The 21,481-nt window shown below is 37.8% G+C and overlaps 1 protein-coding gene across 17 annotated transcripts in view; it reads right to left on the minus strand.

The window, feature by feature from the left end:
* The window catches only part of ESRRG (estrogen related receptor gamma), a 625,071-nt gene that overhangs the window by 205,069 nt on the left and 398,521 nt on the right, over window positions 1-21,481 (minus strand). For 15 of the 17 annotated variants that reach the window (XM_077157825.1, XM_077157829.1, XM_077157824.1 and 12 more), the window contains one exon: window positions 13,705-14,120. In XM_077157825.1, coding sequence (XP_077013940.1) covers window positions 13,705-14,120 — 416 coding nt within the window. Of the gene's footprint in view, window positions 1-13,704; window positions 14,121-15,672; window positions 15,815-16,373; window positions 16,378-21,481 lie in introns of those variants that run through there. The other 2 variants (XM_077157830.1, XM_077157833.1) reach the window with 2 other exon arrangements.

Genomic DNA, 21,481 nt, shown 5'->3' on the forward strand with positions numbered 1-21,481 from the left:
TGTTCTAAAAATGACCATGGAGATGAATACACAACTATGTCATGTGTATTAATGTGATGATATTGTGAGCCATTAATTGTATCCTATGGATGGACTATAATATGTGTATGAAGATTTCTCAAAAAAAAAAAAAATCAAACTGCAGAAAACCAAAGATAGAGAGAGAAGTCTGAAAGTCACAGGAGAGAAGCAACGTGTCACATACAAGGCAGGTTCAATAGTATTAATTGCTGACTTACCATCTAAAATCCTGGAGGCAAGAAGGCAGAGGAAAGACGTATTTAAAGGGCTGAAAGCATAATCTGCCAAACAAGAATTCTATACCTAGTAAAACCGTCTTTCTAAATAAGGGAGAGATTAAGACATTTTCATATAAACAAAGTTAAGGGACTTCATCAAATAGATGGCTCTACAAGAAAAGCTAAAGACTTAGGCAGATTTCAAGAAAGGATTAGACAACTGACTAAAGCCATGTGAAGAAATAAATATCACTTTTAAAAATAATTATGTGGGTAAATATATATACCAGTATTAATCGTATTTTGATTCATAACTCCACTTTTTACTTTCTGCAGGATTTAAAAGATAAATGCATAAAATATAATGATAAATTAATGGTTCTAGACTCATAATGTATAAATATGCAATTTGTAAGAAGAATTATATAAAGGTGGGGGGATGGAGGAGTATAAGAACAGATTATGCATGCCATTGAAGGTAACTCAGGTATTGAAATAATGAAGTTGTTATAGCTTTAGAATGTTAAATTTAAGCCCCAAGGTAACCACAGAGAAAACATCATAAAATATGCAAACTCATAGAGACAGAAAGTAGAGTACAGTTTGCCAGGTATGGTGGGCAGCGACAATAAGGAGTTAATCCAAAACAAGGGTATGGTTTCTTTTGGGGATGAAGGGAAATTTCTAGTATTGGATGATGGTGAGGATACTACAAAACTGTTAATATGATTAATCCCACTGAATGCTATGCTTGGCAGAGGTTGGGGTGGGAAAGTTTATGTTGTATTTATGTTTCCACAATGTTAAATTTCTTGAATCTGATAATTGTACTTAAGGTGATTATGTATGTGAATATCCTCATTCACAGGACATATACATGGAAGTACTATGTGGTCAAGGATTAAGATGCATGCAAAATGCTCTCAAGTGTTCAGAAAATGAGTAGATAGATAGATGATACAACAAAGGTGGCAAAATGTTAAAACTGGTGGATCTGGCCATGTGTGTGGTTTTCTGTATGGTGTTTGTATTATTTTTGCAAGGTTGCGTAAGTTTGACATTTTTTCAAAATAAAAAAGTGAAAAGAAAGAATGAAAGCATAGGGTCTAATTGTGTATGCACGTGAAGATCTTAATTTTACTGATTCTATAATGTAGGTCACACTAGAGTAGAATCACTAGAATATATACATTCTATATTACAAATATATCAGAAGTTCAGTTATACTGAGATAATAGAATGAAGCTTAAAAAATATTAAAATGCTTGTCCACTCATTAATTGTGTGCTTTTCTGAATAATGTAATGTTACCACAAAAGTCGTAACAAAAAGTAATAAAAACTACAACTTCTTCCCAACCACTATGAAACAACACTAGTGATAGAGAGAGGGTCACCCATTTTGCAAATACAATGCTAGGGAAGTGAAAATTGCCTAGTTTGAGAGTGAACTACAGTTGGATCTTTCAGCAAGGCATTAAAAGTGTCATGGAAAACTCATTTCCTCCCTAAATGCCACAGGCATATACTCCTTACATGGGATAGTTTCTTATCCATGGAATATAAAATAACGAGAAAATAAACACTAAGAATCAAAAGTTAAAATGATATGCTGAAAATTCATAGAGACTAAAAGTAGGTTATGGGTTGCGGGGAGGGGGGAGAAATGGGAGATTGGGAAATTAATGCTTAGTGAGTACAGAGTTTCTGTCTGGGTGATGGAAATGTTTTGGTAATGGACGGTAGTGACGGTAGTAGCACAATATGAAGGTAATTAATGCCAGTAAATTGTATGCTTGAAGGTGGCTAAAAAGGAAATGCTATGTTGTATATATTTATCACAATTTTTTTAAAGATATGCTAATTTTAGATAATTTTCACAGTACAGTAACATAATACTATGGGTTTAATAAATATGTAAATGCACCAGAAATTTGCAAATTTGAATTTCTGTCATCTGAAGGACAACAATTTAGTGAGGATCATTAAATTTTCATCTATTTTATTTTCTTTCATCAAAGATAAACCATGCACTGCCCCCTATGTGGGGCATGACTCCCGAAAGTATAAGTCTCCTGGCCACATGAGACATGACTCCCAGGGATGAGCCTGGACCTGGCATTGTGGGATCGAGAATGACTTCTTGATCAAAAAAAGAAGAAAAGATATGAAACAAAATGAACATTTCAGTGGCTAAGACATTTCAAATGGAGTTGAGAGGTCGTGTTCGAGGTGACTCTTGAACAAGCTTCAGCCGGATATTCAAGCTACCACAGCATGCTATGCCCCAACCAACAGTATTCCAGAAAACCCTAGGGAGTGCCCTGAGTTTATCTATGGCTCCATCAACGTTTTTCTTAGTAGTTTATTTTTTCAGAAACTTAAGGCCTCCAGATTGATCCTAGACTTGATAAGTCCTGAAACGCAGAGGTACCGGTTCTCCAAGAACGTCAACCGGCTTCATTCCTCTTCCCTGTAAGCTCAACAGCCCTCTCCAGAATGAAGACGTTAAAATAGTCACCGTTCAGGTACCCTTGACCACAGAAAGACCAAACAAGAGGAAGGAGGTGTAACTCAGAATTAGGATTTAGCAAATGACTGTGAAGACTGATTCATTATAGATATTTATCTTTAGTGTCTAGCGTTTTAGAATAGCTGGAAGGAAATACCTGAGGTTGTTGAACTGTAATCCAGTAGCCCTGACCTTTGGTAATGATTGAATAACTGTATTGAAAAAGAAAAAAAGTCAGTTGCTCGTGTTTGCGTGGCTCTACTTCTGGATACTTTATTCTGTTCCTCTGTTATATACGTATCTACCTCTGTCAATATGCACTGTCTTAGTTAATAACCCACCTCTACTGTAAGTCTTAAAATTGGGTAAGGGATGTGGGATGTTTGGGTTTTTCTAATTTCTTCTTCTGGAGTGATGCAAATGTTCTAAAAATGATCATGGTGATGAATAGCCAAGAATGTGATAATATTGCAAATCATTGACTGTATTCTTTGGATGGATTGTATGTGCATGAATATAACTCAATAAAATTAAATTTAAAAAAGTATGAAATGGAATTACATGCTGAAAATTTTTAAAAAAACATCAGCCATGTAATTTAATATCTAAAAATAATCCCTCTGATTTTGTAAAACTCAAAGATTCAACTTTCTATCAGTCAGTCTAAATGTTATTTTATCTTAATTTATATTGATTCTATTTCTATTCAGCTAGCTAAAATATATGTGTGTTTGTGTATATATATATATATAAATGTGTATGTACGTTACAGCACTCACTGATACATATTTCAAACAGGCTTAAAATAGTGTAAAAAACTAGAAATTTCTGTCCCTGAAAAAAGTAAAAATATTCTGAAAATAGAGATAATGGGTTGAAAAATTCATCACGAGGGAGAACTTGGTTTCAGTTTAAACAATAAACAAATAAAATGTATGTGCAGTGGACTAGAAAGGCCCTCTGGAGTAAAAATCTTGGTAATCAATGTTGCCTACAAGGAAGATAATAAAATTGTGTTTTGGTCTAGCAGTTGCCCAAAATGTGGCCAAGAGGTCAAATCCAGCCTTGGGCCTGTTTTTGTACAGACCAAGCTCAAAATGATTCTCAAATGTTTAAACAGTTGAATTATAAAACAAGACAAAGACCAGTATGTGACAGAAACTGTACATAGCCCACATATCCTAACATATTTACTATCTGATTTACTATCTGGCCATTTACAAAAAAATCTTGTTGACCATCAGCTCTTCAACAACCTCAGAAACGAAAAGAATTTAGGTTAATTTCTAAAAGTCAGAACAAATGATGAAAAATGAATTACTCATTTATCCTAAGAAGTGGTTCCACTAAGTCAAAACTGAGAAAAATGAAAAGTAAATTATGCTCTTTTAGGTCATCTGTTTACACAATACATCTTCACCAACAGAGAAAGTCTGCAATACTAAATTTTACATAAAAATAAACACGAAGTTTACCAACTAAAATAGCAGGTACTCCTGCTATTCTATTTGCCATTCATAATTTAGTATTTTTTAAAAATAGAAAAAATTCTTCAAATGCAAAAAAAATGTAGAAAAATCAAATATATTTAACAAAAGCAAGTTCTGAGTTAAAGCAAATGAATTACAGACAATATTTCTTTTGAAAACATTATCCCAGGATTTTACTGCATCCAAATTGACAATCATGGAGATTCTCTAGATATTCCAATATTATTTTAGGTCTTTAGACCTTCCAACATTATTTTAGGTTTTACTTTTATAACATATTAGATTTATAAAGCTGCTGCATATAAAATGGGGTATTTCCCCTATCCACTATTTAAGTGAAATAGAAAATATTTTATTACTTTCCATTGAAGGTTCATATGATGTCAGACATTCACTATTTCTTCTAGGGCTTCAATCATTCTATTACAGGACTAAAATAGCAAATGAAAGCTAACAAAATGAAACATTTAGGACTATACCACCTGCTTCAGGAAGGACTCGGTAATTCAGTGTGGAAAAGAAGTTGGCAACATCAGACCCAGGGGCCATGCCCACAGGCTTTTAGCACCTGCCTTGTAGGTAAATGCTTAATCTTCAATGCCCCATGTTTAAGGCGAGATTTAGGCTCTTATCAGTGCCACATTTAGACCCAGACAAGAAGGGCCCTGTGCTTTAGAGGGCATCTGCAGGGGAAGGAGTCCATTCAAGGATTGTCTGGGCGAGTACACAGCCAGAGCTGTCCCCCTTAACTCCATGGTCTCAAGCACCTGGAACCCTCAAATTCCCTGGCTAAATGATTCCACACCCTGGTTCCAGGGCCTCCAAGAGCCTCTCCCCTGGTCCATCCTCTGGAGGGTAGACTGGTGTACTTTCACTCCTAGTGTGCACACTTTGAGGCCTGTGGATGACCAAGAGAGCCAATTGGAAGGTTGGATGAAGCTCTGGACATGATGTGCAAGACATGCTGCAGAAACAGAGGACTAGGAAAGGAAGGGGGCAGGCTGTAGGCTAAGCACTGGCTCTTCTTCTAGTACCTCTTTCTAATGCAAACCTTAGGAGTTTAAGAATTAAAAATGCAAATAAGAGAAGAGAACACATCCTCCTTAACAGTTTATCTTGATTTATAACTTTAAAATATTTACATGTATAGTATGTGGAAGTCTAACTCATACTCATGTCCCGGGCCCCACAAATATTCATCATGGGTTTGGTTCTCATGAGGGTCACCCCTACTTCTCCCACTATAAAGACATTGGACTTCCTCATCTCCTATGTCCCACACGAGGCGTAACTGGGAATTTGAGTTTTATGCAAGTTGTAAAATTCATGCTCCCTTTCTGATTTACCCGATTTTTCCATTCCTATTCACAGAAAATAAACAAAAGTTAATTGATCATCCTAAAACTAAATAAAACCAGTCAACTGTCCAATTAGTCCACCTATATACCCTCTAATATAAAAGTGTCTTCACTGGTGAGGAATGGCTACACAGAGAGGGCTTATAACCCGCTAAAGGGTGGACAGATGTGAGCTGAGGAAGGCTAAATGTCCTTCCCCTCTGGCCTCAAGGAACCACTCTTTTGTACTAGAATACTGTAAACCATCAAGTGCTTAAATATCCCAGTCATATTGCCAATATTAACCTGAGTTAATAATTTATCGAATATTTACTATATGCCAGGCACTCGCATTTAACCCACACCAACTGGGAAATGGAGGCTTAGAAGTTAAGTTCTCACAGCTGGTAAGTGGCCAAACATGGACCTAGTTTTGTATGAATCTAAGACCCATGCTATAAATGATACACTAAAAAATTTCCCATATTTAAAATTTTTAATTTCCTCTTTTCAAGAGTGGGGGGGGGGGAGAATGCCTTATCTTTTGCACTAGAATGAGCAGTTGAAATGGCTATATTATTTTCAACATGAAAAAAATCATACAAAATTATTTTCCACATTCTTATATTGAAACAAAAGCTTCAGGATTCTAGTGCTCTGTGCATTAAATGATCAAAAGTGTATTGATTTTTTTATTTTTATTAGGAAAATGTTTTCCTTCTCCCATCTCCTTAACCAGAATCCAGTGAAAACTCTTAACAGGATGTCCAAAACAAACAAACAAAACCAAAAACCCCACTCATTTATGAATTGAAACCAAAACTGGAATTGGAAAAAAAATCATAATAATGTTATCACAAAAAAATTCAATAAGCCTAGAAAATGACAATGAAACCACCACGACTACCATTGTAATTCACTATGAGATAATATGGGACAACTGTCAAAGTGCCCTAAAAAATATTTTGGTCAGTGAAAATACAAAACAAAACAGAAAAAAAAACTCTTGACTTTTACCTAAGTGCTGACGTAATTCAATAGTTTTTAAATGATAACTTGGAAACATTCAATAAATAAAACATACTTTTCTGGATGACTTTCACTGAAATCTATGATTAATTACCTCTCACAAGTGAAATACCACATTCAGCTTTGAAAAGAACAATTCTCGTTGCTTTTCTCAAGATGTGCTCTGGATATATGTTCTTTTGGCTCGTAGTTTAAACTGTATTTCCCCTAACATTTAAACTTATATTTATCACACTTTAAAAAAACCTATCATAGGGGATGCAAGGGTACTTCAGTGGTAGAAGATCCAGGTTCGATTCCTGGTCCATGCACTCCCCACAAAAAAAAGAAAAAACTTCAACAAATTGCACTGCAATAATAGGATAATCACATGGATAAAGAATGAAACATGACCCCCACCATATAGCATAACAAAAAAAAAAAACTGTCATAAATATGTATGGTTTTAACAAGAAATAAAGAGTCTCAAGAGACAACATTCTCCATTAACATGCCTTTGGGTGTTTGCATCCCTTTGTCCAGTCTATGAGAGAAGAACCAGAGCCTGGAGAGGCAGAATCACTTATAAAAACATCTTGGCTGGAGGTGCAAGGGTAGTACAGTGGTAGAATTCTCATTTGCATGCGGGAGACCTGGGTTCGATTCCCGGCCCATGCACTTCCCAAACAAACAAAAAAGTACACAAGCGAAAAAAACGAAAAAACAAAAGTTCAACCATGGTCCTGCAATAGGGAATACTCACATGGAAAAAGAATGAAATGTGACCCCCGCCACACAACAAACAAACAAACAAACAAAAAACCCACACATCTTGGCTGGAAGGGTTGTGAGATAGGGGAAAGACTTGTTCTCAAGAGGGGGTTGTGTAATCCCTTCTCCTTCCCTGAGAGCTTGGGGGTGGGTGAGGGTTGGAGACAATGACCTGTCACAGACAGTCTGGCTACACCACTGCCTCAAGGCATGAGAATGGATTCTATTGGCCCTTCAGGATCCCAAGAGCCTGTGAAGAGACAATGCGGTCAGGCCACTTTCCACATCTTTGGAGTGGAATCGCTGTCACTATTTGGCCCCAGAAAGGAGGGGCTGTTCCAATCTCCCTTATAATTCACTCCAATTATTACATTATACTTTCACAATTTAATCCCTTTATTTGCCTCACTGCCTTTTTGGGGCTAAGCAAGCTCCACAGTGTGATGCCTGATGATGGAACTAGCAGGGTAGGCTTTACTGAGTGCTACCCAGCTGCCAGCTACAAGCACAGCCAGGTGGGCGAGTCCAGAGTGCTAAGCTGGACAGTGACATCTCTCTCTCTTGCTCAAAATCCCTGAAACTTGCTCTGTCAATATGGAGTAAAACTGAGCACGATACATCAATGCCAAGAATCCACCCTGTGCTTTGTTACGTTAAGCTTCTGGTAGCATTTCAGCATCCTAAAGAATAATCATACAGAGTTCCAACAGTTCTATTCTAGTTATTGCTCAGTAAATAAATATTGCATGATAATTTAAATCTAAAGTGCATGATTAAAAAAAACTGTGCAGAAACATTTTCACATAGTTGTTTTATCTTTATAAAACTTTCTGATAACTAAAGAGTTTTATCATCCCTCTCCCACCATGAAAAAATGTAGTCTTTCCTTCGAGGCAAGGAAATTCCACATTTGAATGAGGAATTCAAATGGATCCACAAACTTTGGAGACAAACCTTGATAAGAAACTCCAACCTGCATGCTGTCTGGCTCACAGTAGTTTCTCAGTAATTGTTGAGTAAATGGGAGTGGTTTCCATATAAAGAATTCTTTGCTTATATCAGCATATGCAGTACTTATTAATTTAGTCCAAAATACTTGATTATCTTTGTGTAGTTAGAGCCAGAGCTATGTAAACTGAGTTAACAAAATCAAATTACTAACAGTTTAAATTTTAGATACTCTGTAATTTGTGTCCACCGTGGGGCAATGGCTGGTAATAACTCAAAGACTTGAGCTGTGTCTTTCATTTCTCAATGTTAGTAAATAGCGTGAAGAGATTTTTGAAATGCCCAGAAGTAGCAAAATGCTTTGCATATAGGCCACCACTGTTTTAGTGTCCATATTTTATATTTCATTTAATCCGTAAGCATTTCACAAGTTAGGTATTAATGCTTTCATTTTACAGATGAAAATAATCTATAGATCCAGGAGACCAGGAATCTCTTAAGACAGTGGGGACAACTAAATCAATAGGCCAAGTCCCCGATCTTGGGGTTGGCCCCTATGAGGTATGTTCCTGCAAAGGATAGGCTAAGGCTACTTAAAATAAGCTCAAGAGTCACCCCCAGAGAACCTCTTTTGTTGCTCAGATGTGGCCTCTCTCTCTCTCTCAACCAACATGGCAGGTGAACTCACTGCCTTCCTCCCTATATGGGACATGACTTCCAGAGGTGTAAAACTTCCTAGCAACATGGGACAGAAATTCCAGGATGAGCCAGGACCCAGCATCAAGGGATTGAGAAAACTTTCTTGACTAAAAAGGGGAAAGAGAGAAATGAGACAAAATAAAGTTTCAGCAGCTGAGAGATTTCAAACAGTTGAGAAGTTACCCTGGAGGTTTGTTCTTACGCATTATATAGATATTCCTTTTCAGTTTATGGTGTATTGAAGCGGCTGGAAGGTACCTGAAACTGTAGCGCTGTGTTCCAATAAGCTTGTTTTTTGAAGATGATTGTATAATGATAGAGCTTTTGCAATGTGACTGTGTGATTATGGACACCTTATGTCTGATGCTCCCTTTGTCTAGGGTATGAACAGATGAGTAAAAAATATGGATAAAAAATAAACAAATAATAGGGGGAACAAAGGTTATAATATATTGGTAGATGGAAATACTAGATCAATGAGAAGGAGGGGTAAGAGTCACGGTATATATGAGTTTTTTTCTATTATCTTTTTATTTCTTTTTCTGGAGTGATGCAAATGTTCTAAAAAATGATCAAGATGATGAATGTACAGCTATGCGATGATGTCACTGATTGCACACCATGTGTGGAATGTTTGTACGTTAAGAATGTGTTCGTGTTTGTATGTTATCTTATCAATAAAAATATTTTTAAAAAATAAAAGAATTTCTTGAGAAAATACTAATCAAACATAGCAATGATGGGCCAGAAAATATGAAGATATAGCAATTAAAGCATTTAGGTAATTATATGGGCTCCACACTAATTTGGCTTTGTGCTACTTGGTTAAAACTATAAAAGACTATGGAAAGGTTAAGTTTGAATATCTGCTCCATTTTATAAGAGTTGTGGTGTCTGGAAAAACTGTGCTTCTTAAGTGTACTCATTACCTGTGTACTCATCAGTTACAAATCAATAAAGCTATGTATTAGACAACACAAAAGTAAGTGGGAGACAATACCACCTATTCCACTAAGGATAGCCACTAAAATCTTCAGTGTAGTTAAGTGTTACACTGCCAGATGCTCTCAGGAGGCAAAGCCAGGAGACTAACTGCATATAAAGGGTTTCAAAATCGCCTTCAGTTAAAATATTTAAAAGGATTAGAGCTTAACAAACATGATGTCTCTGCACATTAAAAGCCAGTATATCAAAAAGTTATTAGAAGTCCAAATAAACTGTTTTTAGTTATGTCTACCAAGGGTCCAACAGACGCAACGTATAAAGCAGTGGTTCTCAAACTTCAGGGGGAATGAGGATGAGAAGGAAGGCTTAGTAAAACAAAAATGTCTGGGCTTTATCCCCAGAGCTTCTGATTCATTTAAACTGATGAGGCCCAGTTGATGCTGGAACTGTTGGTCCAGGGACCACAGTTTAAGAACCACTGCTATGGAATATAGCGTAGCAGAGTGCAGTGGTTTTAGGACCACTTGGCTTTACATTAGCATCACCTAAGGAGCTCTCAATAATACCCCTTGCCCTGGCTATACCCAGGATCAATTAATTTGGAATTTTGGAGCAAAAGCCCAGGAATCTGTATTTTTAAAACCTCTCTTGGTAATTCCAGTGAGCTGCTATCAAGTCTGAGAAGCACTGAAATGTCAAAGGCAGTCTTGTGTTCATAACTGTTTTTGTTAAGAAGATATATTTTGTGAAGTACTAAGCAGAATCACAAGGCTGTAGACTCTCAATAAATAACTTCTCTTCCCTTTTTCCTACCCTCATCAAAAATATATCAAAAGGCTGTGTGATTGTGAAAACCTTCTGTCTGATGCTTCTTTTATCTACCTTATCGACAGATGAGTAAAACATATGGATTAAAAATAAATAAATAATAGGAGGAACAAATGTTAAAATAAATTGAGTAGATTGAAATGCTAGTGGTCAATGAAAGGGAGGGGCAAAGGGTATAGTATACATGAATTTTTTCTGCTTTCTAATGTTTTTTTTCTGAATTGATGCAAATGTTCTAAATGATCATGATGATGAATATACAACTATGTGGTGGGAAAAAAGGAAAAAAGAAAGAATGTTCATATTGTATGTTGATTGGTTTTATTAATAAAAACTTTAAAAATAAAAAAATAAAAATATATATATCAAAAGGTAGAAATAGGGTAAGATATTGGGTAATTGGAGCTGAAGGGATACAGATTGTGCAACAGGACTGATTGTAAAAACTCAGAAATGGATAGCACAATACTACCTAACTGTAATACAATTATGTTAAAACACTGAATGAAGCTGAATGTGAGAATGACAGAGGGAGGAGGGCTGGGGGCACAAATGAAATCAGAAAGAAAGATAGACGATAAAGACTGAGATGGTATAATCTAGTAATGCTAGAGTGTATAATGATAGTGATTAAATGTACAAATTTTAAAACTTGTTTCTGCATGAGGAAGAATACAGGAATGTCATTACTGCAAGGTATTGAAAATTGATAGTAATTAATATCTTAAAATTTTAACTTATGTGTGAGACTAAAGCAAAAGATATTTATTTGGTACAAAATTTATATTTTGACTAGTGCCTTTCCTAATATAACTTATGTAGACAGCTTAACTGAACACCATAAGTACATGGAACCTTGAGTAGGGCATGAGATTTTGTCCAGAGTGATACCCTGATAAATCCCAGAGTGATCTGAACAGTGAATAAAAAAGTATTTGCAAAGTCCTGTTCGGGAAATGGTGAGAAAGGGGGAAAATTCAACTTTCCCAAGTTGAATTCTTGATAGTCTCACAAGCAGCGCAGACAACCAAAGCTATAGGCTGAGTCCCCAATCTTGGGGGTTGTTCATATGAAACTTACCCTCCAAAGGATAGGTCAAGCCTACTTAAAATTAGGCCTAAGAGTCACCCCCAAGAGAACCTGGGTTGTATATTCCATCCTATGATCAGATTGAGCATCAAACTCAAAATACGCCCTCTTTTGTTGCTCAGATGTGGCCTCTCTCTCCAGCCAACACAACAAGCAAACTCACTGCCCTCCCCCTGTTTACATGGGTCATGACTCCCAGGTCTGTGTGGACCTTCCTGGCAATGTGGGACAAAAATCCTAGAATGAGCTGGGACTCAACATCAAGGGATTAAGAAAACCTTCCCGACCAAAAGGGGGAAGAGCTAAATGAGACAAAATAAAGTGTCACTGGCTGAGAGATTCCACACAGAACTGAGAGGTTATCTTGGAGGTTACTCTTATGCATTACATGGGTATCACCTTGTTAGTCAAGATGTGATGGAGAGGCTGGAGGGAATTGCCTGAGAATGTGGAGCTGTATACCAGTAGCTATGTTTCTTGAAGGTGATTGTATAATGACATAGCTTTCACAATGTGACTGTGTGATTGTGAAAACCTTGTGTCTGATGCTCTTTTATCTACCTTATCAACAGATGAGTAAAACATATGGAATAAAAATAAATAACGGGGAACAAATGTTAAAATAAACTTAGATTGAAATGCTAGTGATCAATGAAAGGGAGGGGTAAGGGGTATGGTACGTATGAATTTTTTTCTGTTGTCTTTTTATTTCTTTTTCTGAATTGATGCAAATGTTCTAAGAAATGATCATGATGATGAATATGCAACTATATGATGATATTGTGAATTACCGATTATATGTATGTAGAACGGAATGAGCATATGTTAAGAGTTTGTGTTTCTTTGTCATATTTTTTTAATTTAAAAATTAAAAATATATTTATAACAAAAGGTATCTAAAAATGTGAAATACAATTTTCTGCCTGTACATAATACATACATTTATATACATTTAAAAATGAACTGAGTCTTGTATTTATGTATTACTAGTTTAAAGACGCACGCACAAAATTCAACTGTATTTTTCTACTTGTTATGTGCAAAATAATATTATTTGTAAATCTGGAGATCTACAAAGGTTTGTGGATGTATCTCTCATTTATGTTGGAGGTATTTTTTATTATTAATTTCACTGGTATGATTTGGAAGACTTATTATACAAATTTGTTAAAAGGCAGGGGTGGGAGAGGAAGGAGTATATCTAAACATAGGGAAAAGTTAACGAACGGAGGTGAGTAGATAGTTAAATATGTGCAGAGCAGTGTTTTTCGGCATGTTTCCAGGACCAGCAACATAAACATCAGGTGGGGATTTGTTAGAAATACAAATTCACAGGCCTCACACCAGCTTTCATGAATCTGATATTGTAGGGGTGAGCACCAGCAATCTGTGTTTTAACACGATCTCCAGGTAATTTTGATGCATGCTCAAATTTGAAACACCTACTTAAAGCTTTCATTATGTCCATGCATCAGTAAGAAGAGCCAAAGGCAGAGGGGTGAGGAGCACCATTAATTTAATGTGCATTCATTCATGTTGGCACAGACTGCTGTAATGGTAACTGTGCTCTTTTAAACTCTACCCAAAGATTATCCAAAGATTATTATTATTCCACCATTAGGGCTTTTTAGTTAAAGGAGAATTAACTGATTAGGGGTATATCTAGGAGGGGGGTTGGATTTACTATATAAATACTCCACTATCAATTTTATGCTATTTCTATATTGTAGTCATGATGGAATTCAGCCTGTGGAACTTGGCTAACAAGTATAAGAACCAGGGGGTAAAAATCACATAAGGCTGGTAGGGGGTAGGGTAATCCCAGGTCCCAACACTAACCTTGTATTGTCCTCTTGAAGAATGCCTTGCAGGCTTCACAGGATGCTACCCCGTAGTGGTACCCAGAAGCGATGTCACCACATACTAAACACAGTCTCTTGGGCATCGAGTTGAGCATGTATTCACACTTGGTCTGGGGGTCTTCGACGATGGTACTGGAGCAGTCGTCATACAGTTTCCTGACGGGCCCACTACCTCCTAGGATAGGAGCTGAAGGGTAAAGAGGTGGCGAGTCAAGTCCGTTCTGATGGCCATTCATGGTTGAACTGTAGCTCCCGCTGGCGTCTGAGGAGCCACCAGGGCTGTGATGGTTGACACTGTCCGTCAGGGAAGCCGGGCTGGAGGGTTCCGTCTTGATGAAGGACGAACAGCTGGAATCAATGTGCCGATCTTTGTTTGACATTCTGCAGAGAAGCCTGAAGTGTGGGCAATAAAAACACAGAAAGAAAGAGAAGGAGAGTGTGTCAAACTCAGAGACTGAAAGAGGTAGAAACAGAGAAATGGTGAAAAAATTGAGAACGTGAAAGGGAAGGATGAAAGAAGAAGAAAAAAGCAGTATTCATATGTTAAAGGCTCGGCTCTCTGAGAGTGCCTCCTAAGAGCTAGGGACCACACATCACTCATTCTCTAGTCAATATCTCTTGTTCTACAAGAAGGTAATCAGCATAAGGGCATGACAGGGTTACATCAAAGTGCCCACACAGGCCATAAACAAAAGCTCTAAAAGGTCCAATTCCTTTTATTTTACCTTTCTCTTAGAGAACCACTGTCAATATCTAGATAACTCCCTAGATTCTACATTTATCAATGGAAGAGGCATCAAAGTGTAAAGTCTTTACCACTTTTAGAATTTTATTTGTCCTCAGTCTACTTTTCCTTCCTTGTTTTTAAGCTGCAAACATTTTATTGTGAGCAGAATCAAACTTATTTCCAAGACTAAACAGATAATTCCTCAGCTCTGTAATTACTGTTTGTCGGCACGCTTCCATAAGCATGTCTTCTATTGATCAAAGGCACATGGGGAATATATCCTCCAGTCACTTCTTTTTTTTAATTTAAATTGCTCTATTTCATAGTCATTTAGCAACACAGAAAGATAGCAAGTATAAAATTCTGACCAATATTTAAGAGTTATTTCCTAGAACCCACAAAATTTAGTGAAACCATCACCAGCACCGATTAATAATAAATATGTGTATGTATCTGTGCAGTGTGTATGTGTGAGATTTGTCATTGTTCGAGAGGAATCTGCAAAAGCCGTTTTCCATATATCTGTGAATCTGTAAATCTGATACTTTCTATTCAGCAAAATAAAAATGTTATCAAGTTTTGTCCTGAAAAAATGAGATTTGTGAAGGTCCCTTACCCACTTCTTTTTGTCTCTTGACATCATATATCCTAAAAGGGTATGGTGAAGCATATAATCTGACAAACTAGCACTCTTATCTAGAAGAAACACATCACCTCTCTTTCTCTGTCGGACCCATAAGTGATTGACTTTCTAAAAAGGTAATTAGATGAAAAGATATAATTGGTCCTATTTTCTTTCCACCTAGCCATAGTGCAAAACCCCTTTTAGCAGAGTCTCTAAGAACCTTCTGAGAGCCCACGGTGGAAGGAAGAGGTGACAGTTGAGAAAAGGACTTGGGTAATTGCTTCCCACTGGAAAGTTGATTTATGCGGCTCCCACTGGGTAATGGCCATTCAGTAGAATTTGGGGGAGTAGCCACTGTATAACCAATGGGGTGCAGTGATCTTTTTCAGTATAAATCCACCGATATATTATCACTGTACAGATTGCATGCTCACCTCTCTGCCTCCCCCCCTAAACTCCCCCAGTTCCTCACTCTTCTACATTACTTTAAAATGAAGGAAAATTTGGAACTTCCTATCCGGAGCGTTCCCCTCCTGTTCCAAGGAGGCAGTCGCAGGAGCAAAGCATTAAGGAAAACATGGGCCTCTCCATACCCCCGTCTCACTTTGGACGTCCCGTTCGGTCTAGTTTTGCTTTCTCAAGTAAAGCGGTAGCACGCTGTGACGAAAACAAATAGAAAGGCGAAAGCCCCAGAAACGTCTTCTCGCTTCCGCCCACCTACGTGTGGTGTCCTTTCCCCAAGAACTGGCGAAAGAGCAAACCGCGTCCCTCGCCAGCCTGAGCCGCGGCGCTCCGGCCCCGCCGCATCTGCTGCCTCGCGCCCGTCACCGCTAATGAGCGCCGTAATGAATAGGCCGCGCGCCCGGGTGTCCGCCTCGCACTCCGGGCGCCGCGCGCTCCTCCGCGCAGACGTTTGAAAGGGAGCGGGCCGGCGCTGACTTACAGCAGCCCTGCGAATCCCTTCTAATTTAGAGCACTTACACCACCACTTCACTTATTACCTTATAATTACTGGACTGCTCGCACATACATTATGATCTTAGACGAGAGGTAGAAGTTATTAGGGCACTAAAACGTGGGTGCTCGCCTCTCCTCTCCTCTTTCTGGCACGGAATTTCTCCCAGCTATGACAATTAACTCTTTCTCCATCTGCCCACAAGGCACTTTAAACTATTTTGTTTTCTTTTTCCGGAGCTTTGCTGTGGGTTGCTTAATCACAAAACTATACAATGTTCTCTCCAGGCGCTCTCTTTCTTCTCGGTTACTTTTCATCCAAATGTGCTCTCCCTCAGACTCTTCCTCGTGGATTTCTAATATTTGCTGAACTCTCTCATTAAGAAACACGGCCAGAAATGACTCTCTCATTTGTGGAATTTATTTGTAAGGCACTAAATTTTTTTTGCGTGTCAAATGAAATGTGTTGAAAAAACGGGGAGTCTCCCACTAACTTGTCTCATCCAAAATCTCAGTCCATAATTCTGCAATAAGTTTGGTGGAGGCAAGGAAATTCAGGACAGGCAAGCTGGCAGGGAGGTCTTCGCACAACAGCAGTATCTTCTCCTAAACAACGTCTGAACACTTTAGCTATAAATGAGAGTAAGCAAGCTGATTTGTACTGTACGTTATACATGTTTCTTTGCAGACCTGAACTGCTCTCAAAATGACACATTTTTCCCAGTGGAAATAATACTAGCGGGGGTAGACATGTATTAACTACTTTATGTGCCAGGCACTGAAATGAGCACTTTGCAAATATTACCTCATTTAATCCCCAATACCACCTTGCGAGGGAGTGAGGTCCTACCCTTTAGGAAACCAGGCCCTGTATATTACACAACTGGCCGAAAGTCGTGATGTTAGGAAGTGGCAGAACTGGCACTGGATTTCACCTGACATCAAAACCCAAGCAGAAGTGTCATGAAGCCAGCAGAGAGTTTTTAACAAGGCTTACTAATTTTTGTTTGTTTTTAAGGCATGAAGCAGGGGTAAAGGTGGCAAACCCAGATGCCTTGCTTTTATTTCTCAGAACTTAGATCCACACCTCACCCTTGAGTGAAAAGGAGCCAAACAGGATAGTACACCAGGCACCGGTCGGTCCCTATTGAGTTGCCCTCCCCTTGTGTTCGGAAAGATGCCTGAAGAGGATCTCTGAAGGAATACAGTTGTCTCCTAATTACTACTTAGCTCATTACACTGAACACTTCCTAGACACCGTTACATTCTACCCTAAAACTACGGCAGGTCTTAATTCTCTCTCTCTGTCTCTGAAATTCTACAGCTCTATTATTCAAGCCTGAAATATTCACAACTCTCTATAAATTCAATTGTCAGCTGGTGGATTTTATTCTAGACTTCACTTCAATCTGAAATTAGAGGCACTAAAATTCACATTAACTCTAAGAGGAATGTAGTGAATAAGACTTTATTTCAAAGAACACCTTTTTGTCAGAAAGAGCCATTTTCAAGATGATGGCTTTATCTGTAGCCAAAGAGAATAAGCCCAATTCCTCATTGTGCTGTTAATGCAGAAATTTTAGGTCACATTGGATTAATAAAATCTAAATTTAGTTAAGAATTATGAATAGAAATAACATGTGTCAGAAAATGTGAGAAATATTTATTTTAAAGTCTTACTATGGCTGCTTTTATTTTACTATTTAAGAAAAATTATGAGAGGCACAAAGGAGAAGACGTTACTTTCCAAAAGCCGTCAATGAATAAACAAACACCCTGAGAATAAACTGAAGGGGGAAATGGAAATAACTATGTCTAAAGCAACATTTAGTTTTTGAATAAGAAACTAAATTTGAGGGATTTAGCAGCCTTCCCGAGGCTGGAGAAATTTCAGTGCTTTCAAAAGCATTTTCAAATCTCAAATTTTAATTTTCATTCTCAAATCAGTTTGAGATATAGTCAAACAATTCTGATTATAATACTTCACCATAGGACCTTATTTCCTAAGCTAGCCTAAAGGGCAGAGAGGGTACAATTTACTTTTAATATTAGATACTAAAGATCAAGTAAAACTTCTTAGTTGATGGACTATTTAAAAATGTAAGTTCTTCAGTGGCAGAGTTCTTGCTTGCTATGCCAGAGACCCGGGTTCAATTCCCGGTGCCTGCCCATGCAAAAAAAAAAAAAAAGTAAATTCTGAAAGTAAATGAACCGTGTGTATGTGTGTGTTTACATAAAGAGAAAGTGAGCTAGAGAAAGAATAAGAATCAAAGTTTGTCATATATGGGAAAAATAAGAAAATGATCTGTAAGTTAATATTCAGTTTATATTATAATTACTAAGCTGAATTGTTTTTTAGCTATTCTACTTGGACCCAGGTAAATGTGTGCCCTTGAATGAATTGCCATGAGTTTGAACTTCCACACATGTGAGCAGGTGTCCGATGTGGCCTGCATTTTGCAGAAGAGATGTCAGCTTAGCCAATACTTTAATTTGTTCAATCCTGGTATAGTGATAAATTATTAATCTAGAATCCAAATATAAGTTCTTAACGGACAGCTATATTTCACCACGTAAATTTTATGCAGAAATTTAATTTATTTGCTACTTTATTTTCTCACTGATACATGGTGCGTAAAAGTCTCATGAGAATCATGCATGTACAGGTCTTCTTCGACCTTCCTGATCCTTATACTAAGACGAGATCTTTTGAAACGTCTATCGTACCAGTCTGAGTGACCGACATCTTCATGGGTTAAATAACTAAAAGTCACCATTTTATTTTCTTTGTCCTCCTTAAGCAACTAAAAAGGTACCTATTATTATCAATTCCAAACACTTTATAAATGTATATCCAAAATGTCAGAGAAGGACACTGAAGCCAGCAAACCTGCAAGTTTACAAATACAGAGAGGTAAGTAGACAGAGGCCCCAGTGACTCTTAACTGAACCAAGGAATCTGAGGGCTGGAAAGGGAAGGCTATCAAGTCTCACTGCTTAATCACTACCTATTCAAAACAGCAACGAGTCCGTGTGGATTAGTTGGTTTTCTACTTAATGAAATTTTCAGATTAACTACTTAAGCATTTTCTGTTTCATAAATAAGAAAGCTTTGCTAGCTTACAGGTTTAAAAAATACCTTTACAACAAAACCTCCAGGACTAAAGCTGCAGTTCTCAGAGGCACAGGTTTTGGAGCTATGACCCCCCCACCCACAGCTCCTGGTGCAGCCTGAGTTACAACTTCAAACGGGCTACTTTACAATGCGCTTTTTCCCCCTGCTTCAACTAATTGCACTCTGGTAAAGTGGCAAAATGTGAATCACTTAGTAACAAATGGGCACCAGCTGCTATTGTCAGAGAATGGTGATGCTGAAGAAAGGGAAGGCAACCGAATGAAGTGTCATGTCAGAAATCAACCGTGCAACGTGTGATTTGAGAAAACATGACTACTTTACAGAGACAGGGTGTCATTACGGCATCACAGTAATACGATGCTTTGACAACTGCTGGCTCTAACATATCATCATTGCATTAAGGTACACTGGCTTAGTTGGGGAAGGAAGAGAAAGGATTTTTTCTTTTAATAAGAAATATCTTAAGGTCCGCCTGGTTAACCTAACTGAAGGAGATTATTAATTGTAACGGAAGAATTGTAAATCCTGATCCATTGTTTTCAGAAAGATTAAAACACGTGTACACACACTCAGGTGTAATGTTAGACCTTCTTTAATAAACACTGAGGCCAATCCAATGACAGAATTCTGCATAACAGGATGAAAATGATTTGCTATTATTGCTTGCTGATAACGTGATAGCAAAATAACTTGTGTATTTATTCTCAGAGGCTCTTTCCAACTTGCTCCATCAAGAACAAGAGTAAGCAAACAGCTCCCCTCAAAGCTGATGCCTGAGTTGCTGACAAGATGCTGTTAAGTAGCAGGGAGAAAGGGGCTGGCTCCCTCGAATATCAAATTACAGCCCCTATCCACACTAAAAGTCCCTCCTCCAATTCTGTAAAGGCTGTCCGCTATCCCCATCCCAGGAAATTTAAGGCAGATACATGGCTTTCTGCTCATGTCTGGTCAGTCATCATAAGGAAAGTGGCCCATGAATTATAACTTCATGCCTAGCAAGTATACCATGACCAGGAAGGACCTTGCTGAACCCCCATTGTTTTGGGGGTTCTAAAGTACAATGATTCTTTCATGTTTGATTCTGCTCTCACAGTAGGGTGATCATGAATCCTGGTTTGAGAATTGAAAGTTCCCAGTTCTGGAAACCCCTCAGTGCCAATCAAACAAGGATGGCTGGTCACCCAATCTGACATACCGAAAGACCTGTGGAAGCCTTTCTCTATTCTCTTGCCATTAGAACTAAAACAAAGGAAGGGAAATGGAGAATAGCCATTGCCAGCAAAGAGGGTCCAGACAGATGGCAAGAGAAATGCTCTAATAAGACTGTGCAGCCCAACAGGTGCTCGAGGGCTTGTGTGTATGTGCATATTAGAAAGTGCCTGTAGATACAGGCGCATCCATTTCACTATGCCACAGAGGTGCAAGCTTCTGCTCATCACCTTGTTGAGTTACCCAGCCTATTTTCAATGTTGGCAATTGCAGTTGCCTCAATTTGTATTGCCGGGTGATTTCTTATGCTTCCTGGTTGATAAACTTTATTAATGGGAAAAGAAATGGTCCTGTGATATCACAATGTGTTGCACATTATGATTGTTGACAGTTTCTGAATTTAAGGATTCGATCTGATGCAGAGGAGCTTAGTAGTGTAATTTATCCTTAGCTTGTTTTCTTGGACCTGTTTCAATCTGGGGGTGAACATTCCTTGTTTATACCTCTAAATACAGTAAGTGAGCTACTGGCAAATCAATAAAACTGTTAAATGCATAATAATGCCAGGTAATTGCATACATGATGTTTTGCATAATTAACTGTCTGTGCTTTTCTTTAATACAATGGGCACTCATGTTATATAGAGTAGCTATAAGTCTATAAAATATCCACAGTTTATAAGAACTATGATTCTGCTTCAAACTCTGGCTAATCATCTACTTTGGCTTTGAAGGGAGCGTGCTCCTCCACTGCCAAGTCCAAATCAATTTTTATGAAATTACTTTATAACTAACATGATATTTAACTGATGATGGCTATTAGCTATTATACAAAATGTATTCAAGGACAGTAACAGCAGGGAAAAAATACCATTTAGTTTAAACAAACTTCTGCCATGTAATCAATATTATTGAGGCAAATTAAGTGTTTAACTAGTGTGTATATTTGCCCTAACACAGCTAAATTAACTATATTCTCAGAACCCCCTGGCTACATAATACCTATGGATCTTTAAAAGAGAATCTCAAGAAATGCCTGGTCAGAAACTTGGATGCCCAATAGATGGCAAAATGAATTTATCTGTGATCCTCAGGGATGTTTCT

The sequence above is a fragment of the Tamandua tetradactyla genome, chromosome 4, assembly GCF_023851605.1.
Source record: "Tamandua tetradactyla isolate mTamTet1 chromosome 4, mTamTet1.pri, whole genome shotgun sequence".
Taxonomy (NCBI): domain Eukaryota; kingdom Metazoa; phylum Chordata; class Mammalia; order Pilosa; family Myrmecophagidae; genus Tamandua; species Tamandua tetradactyla.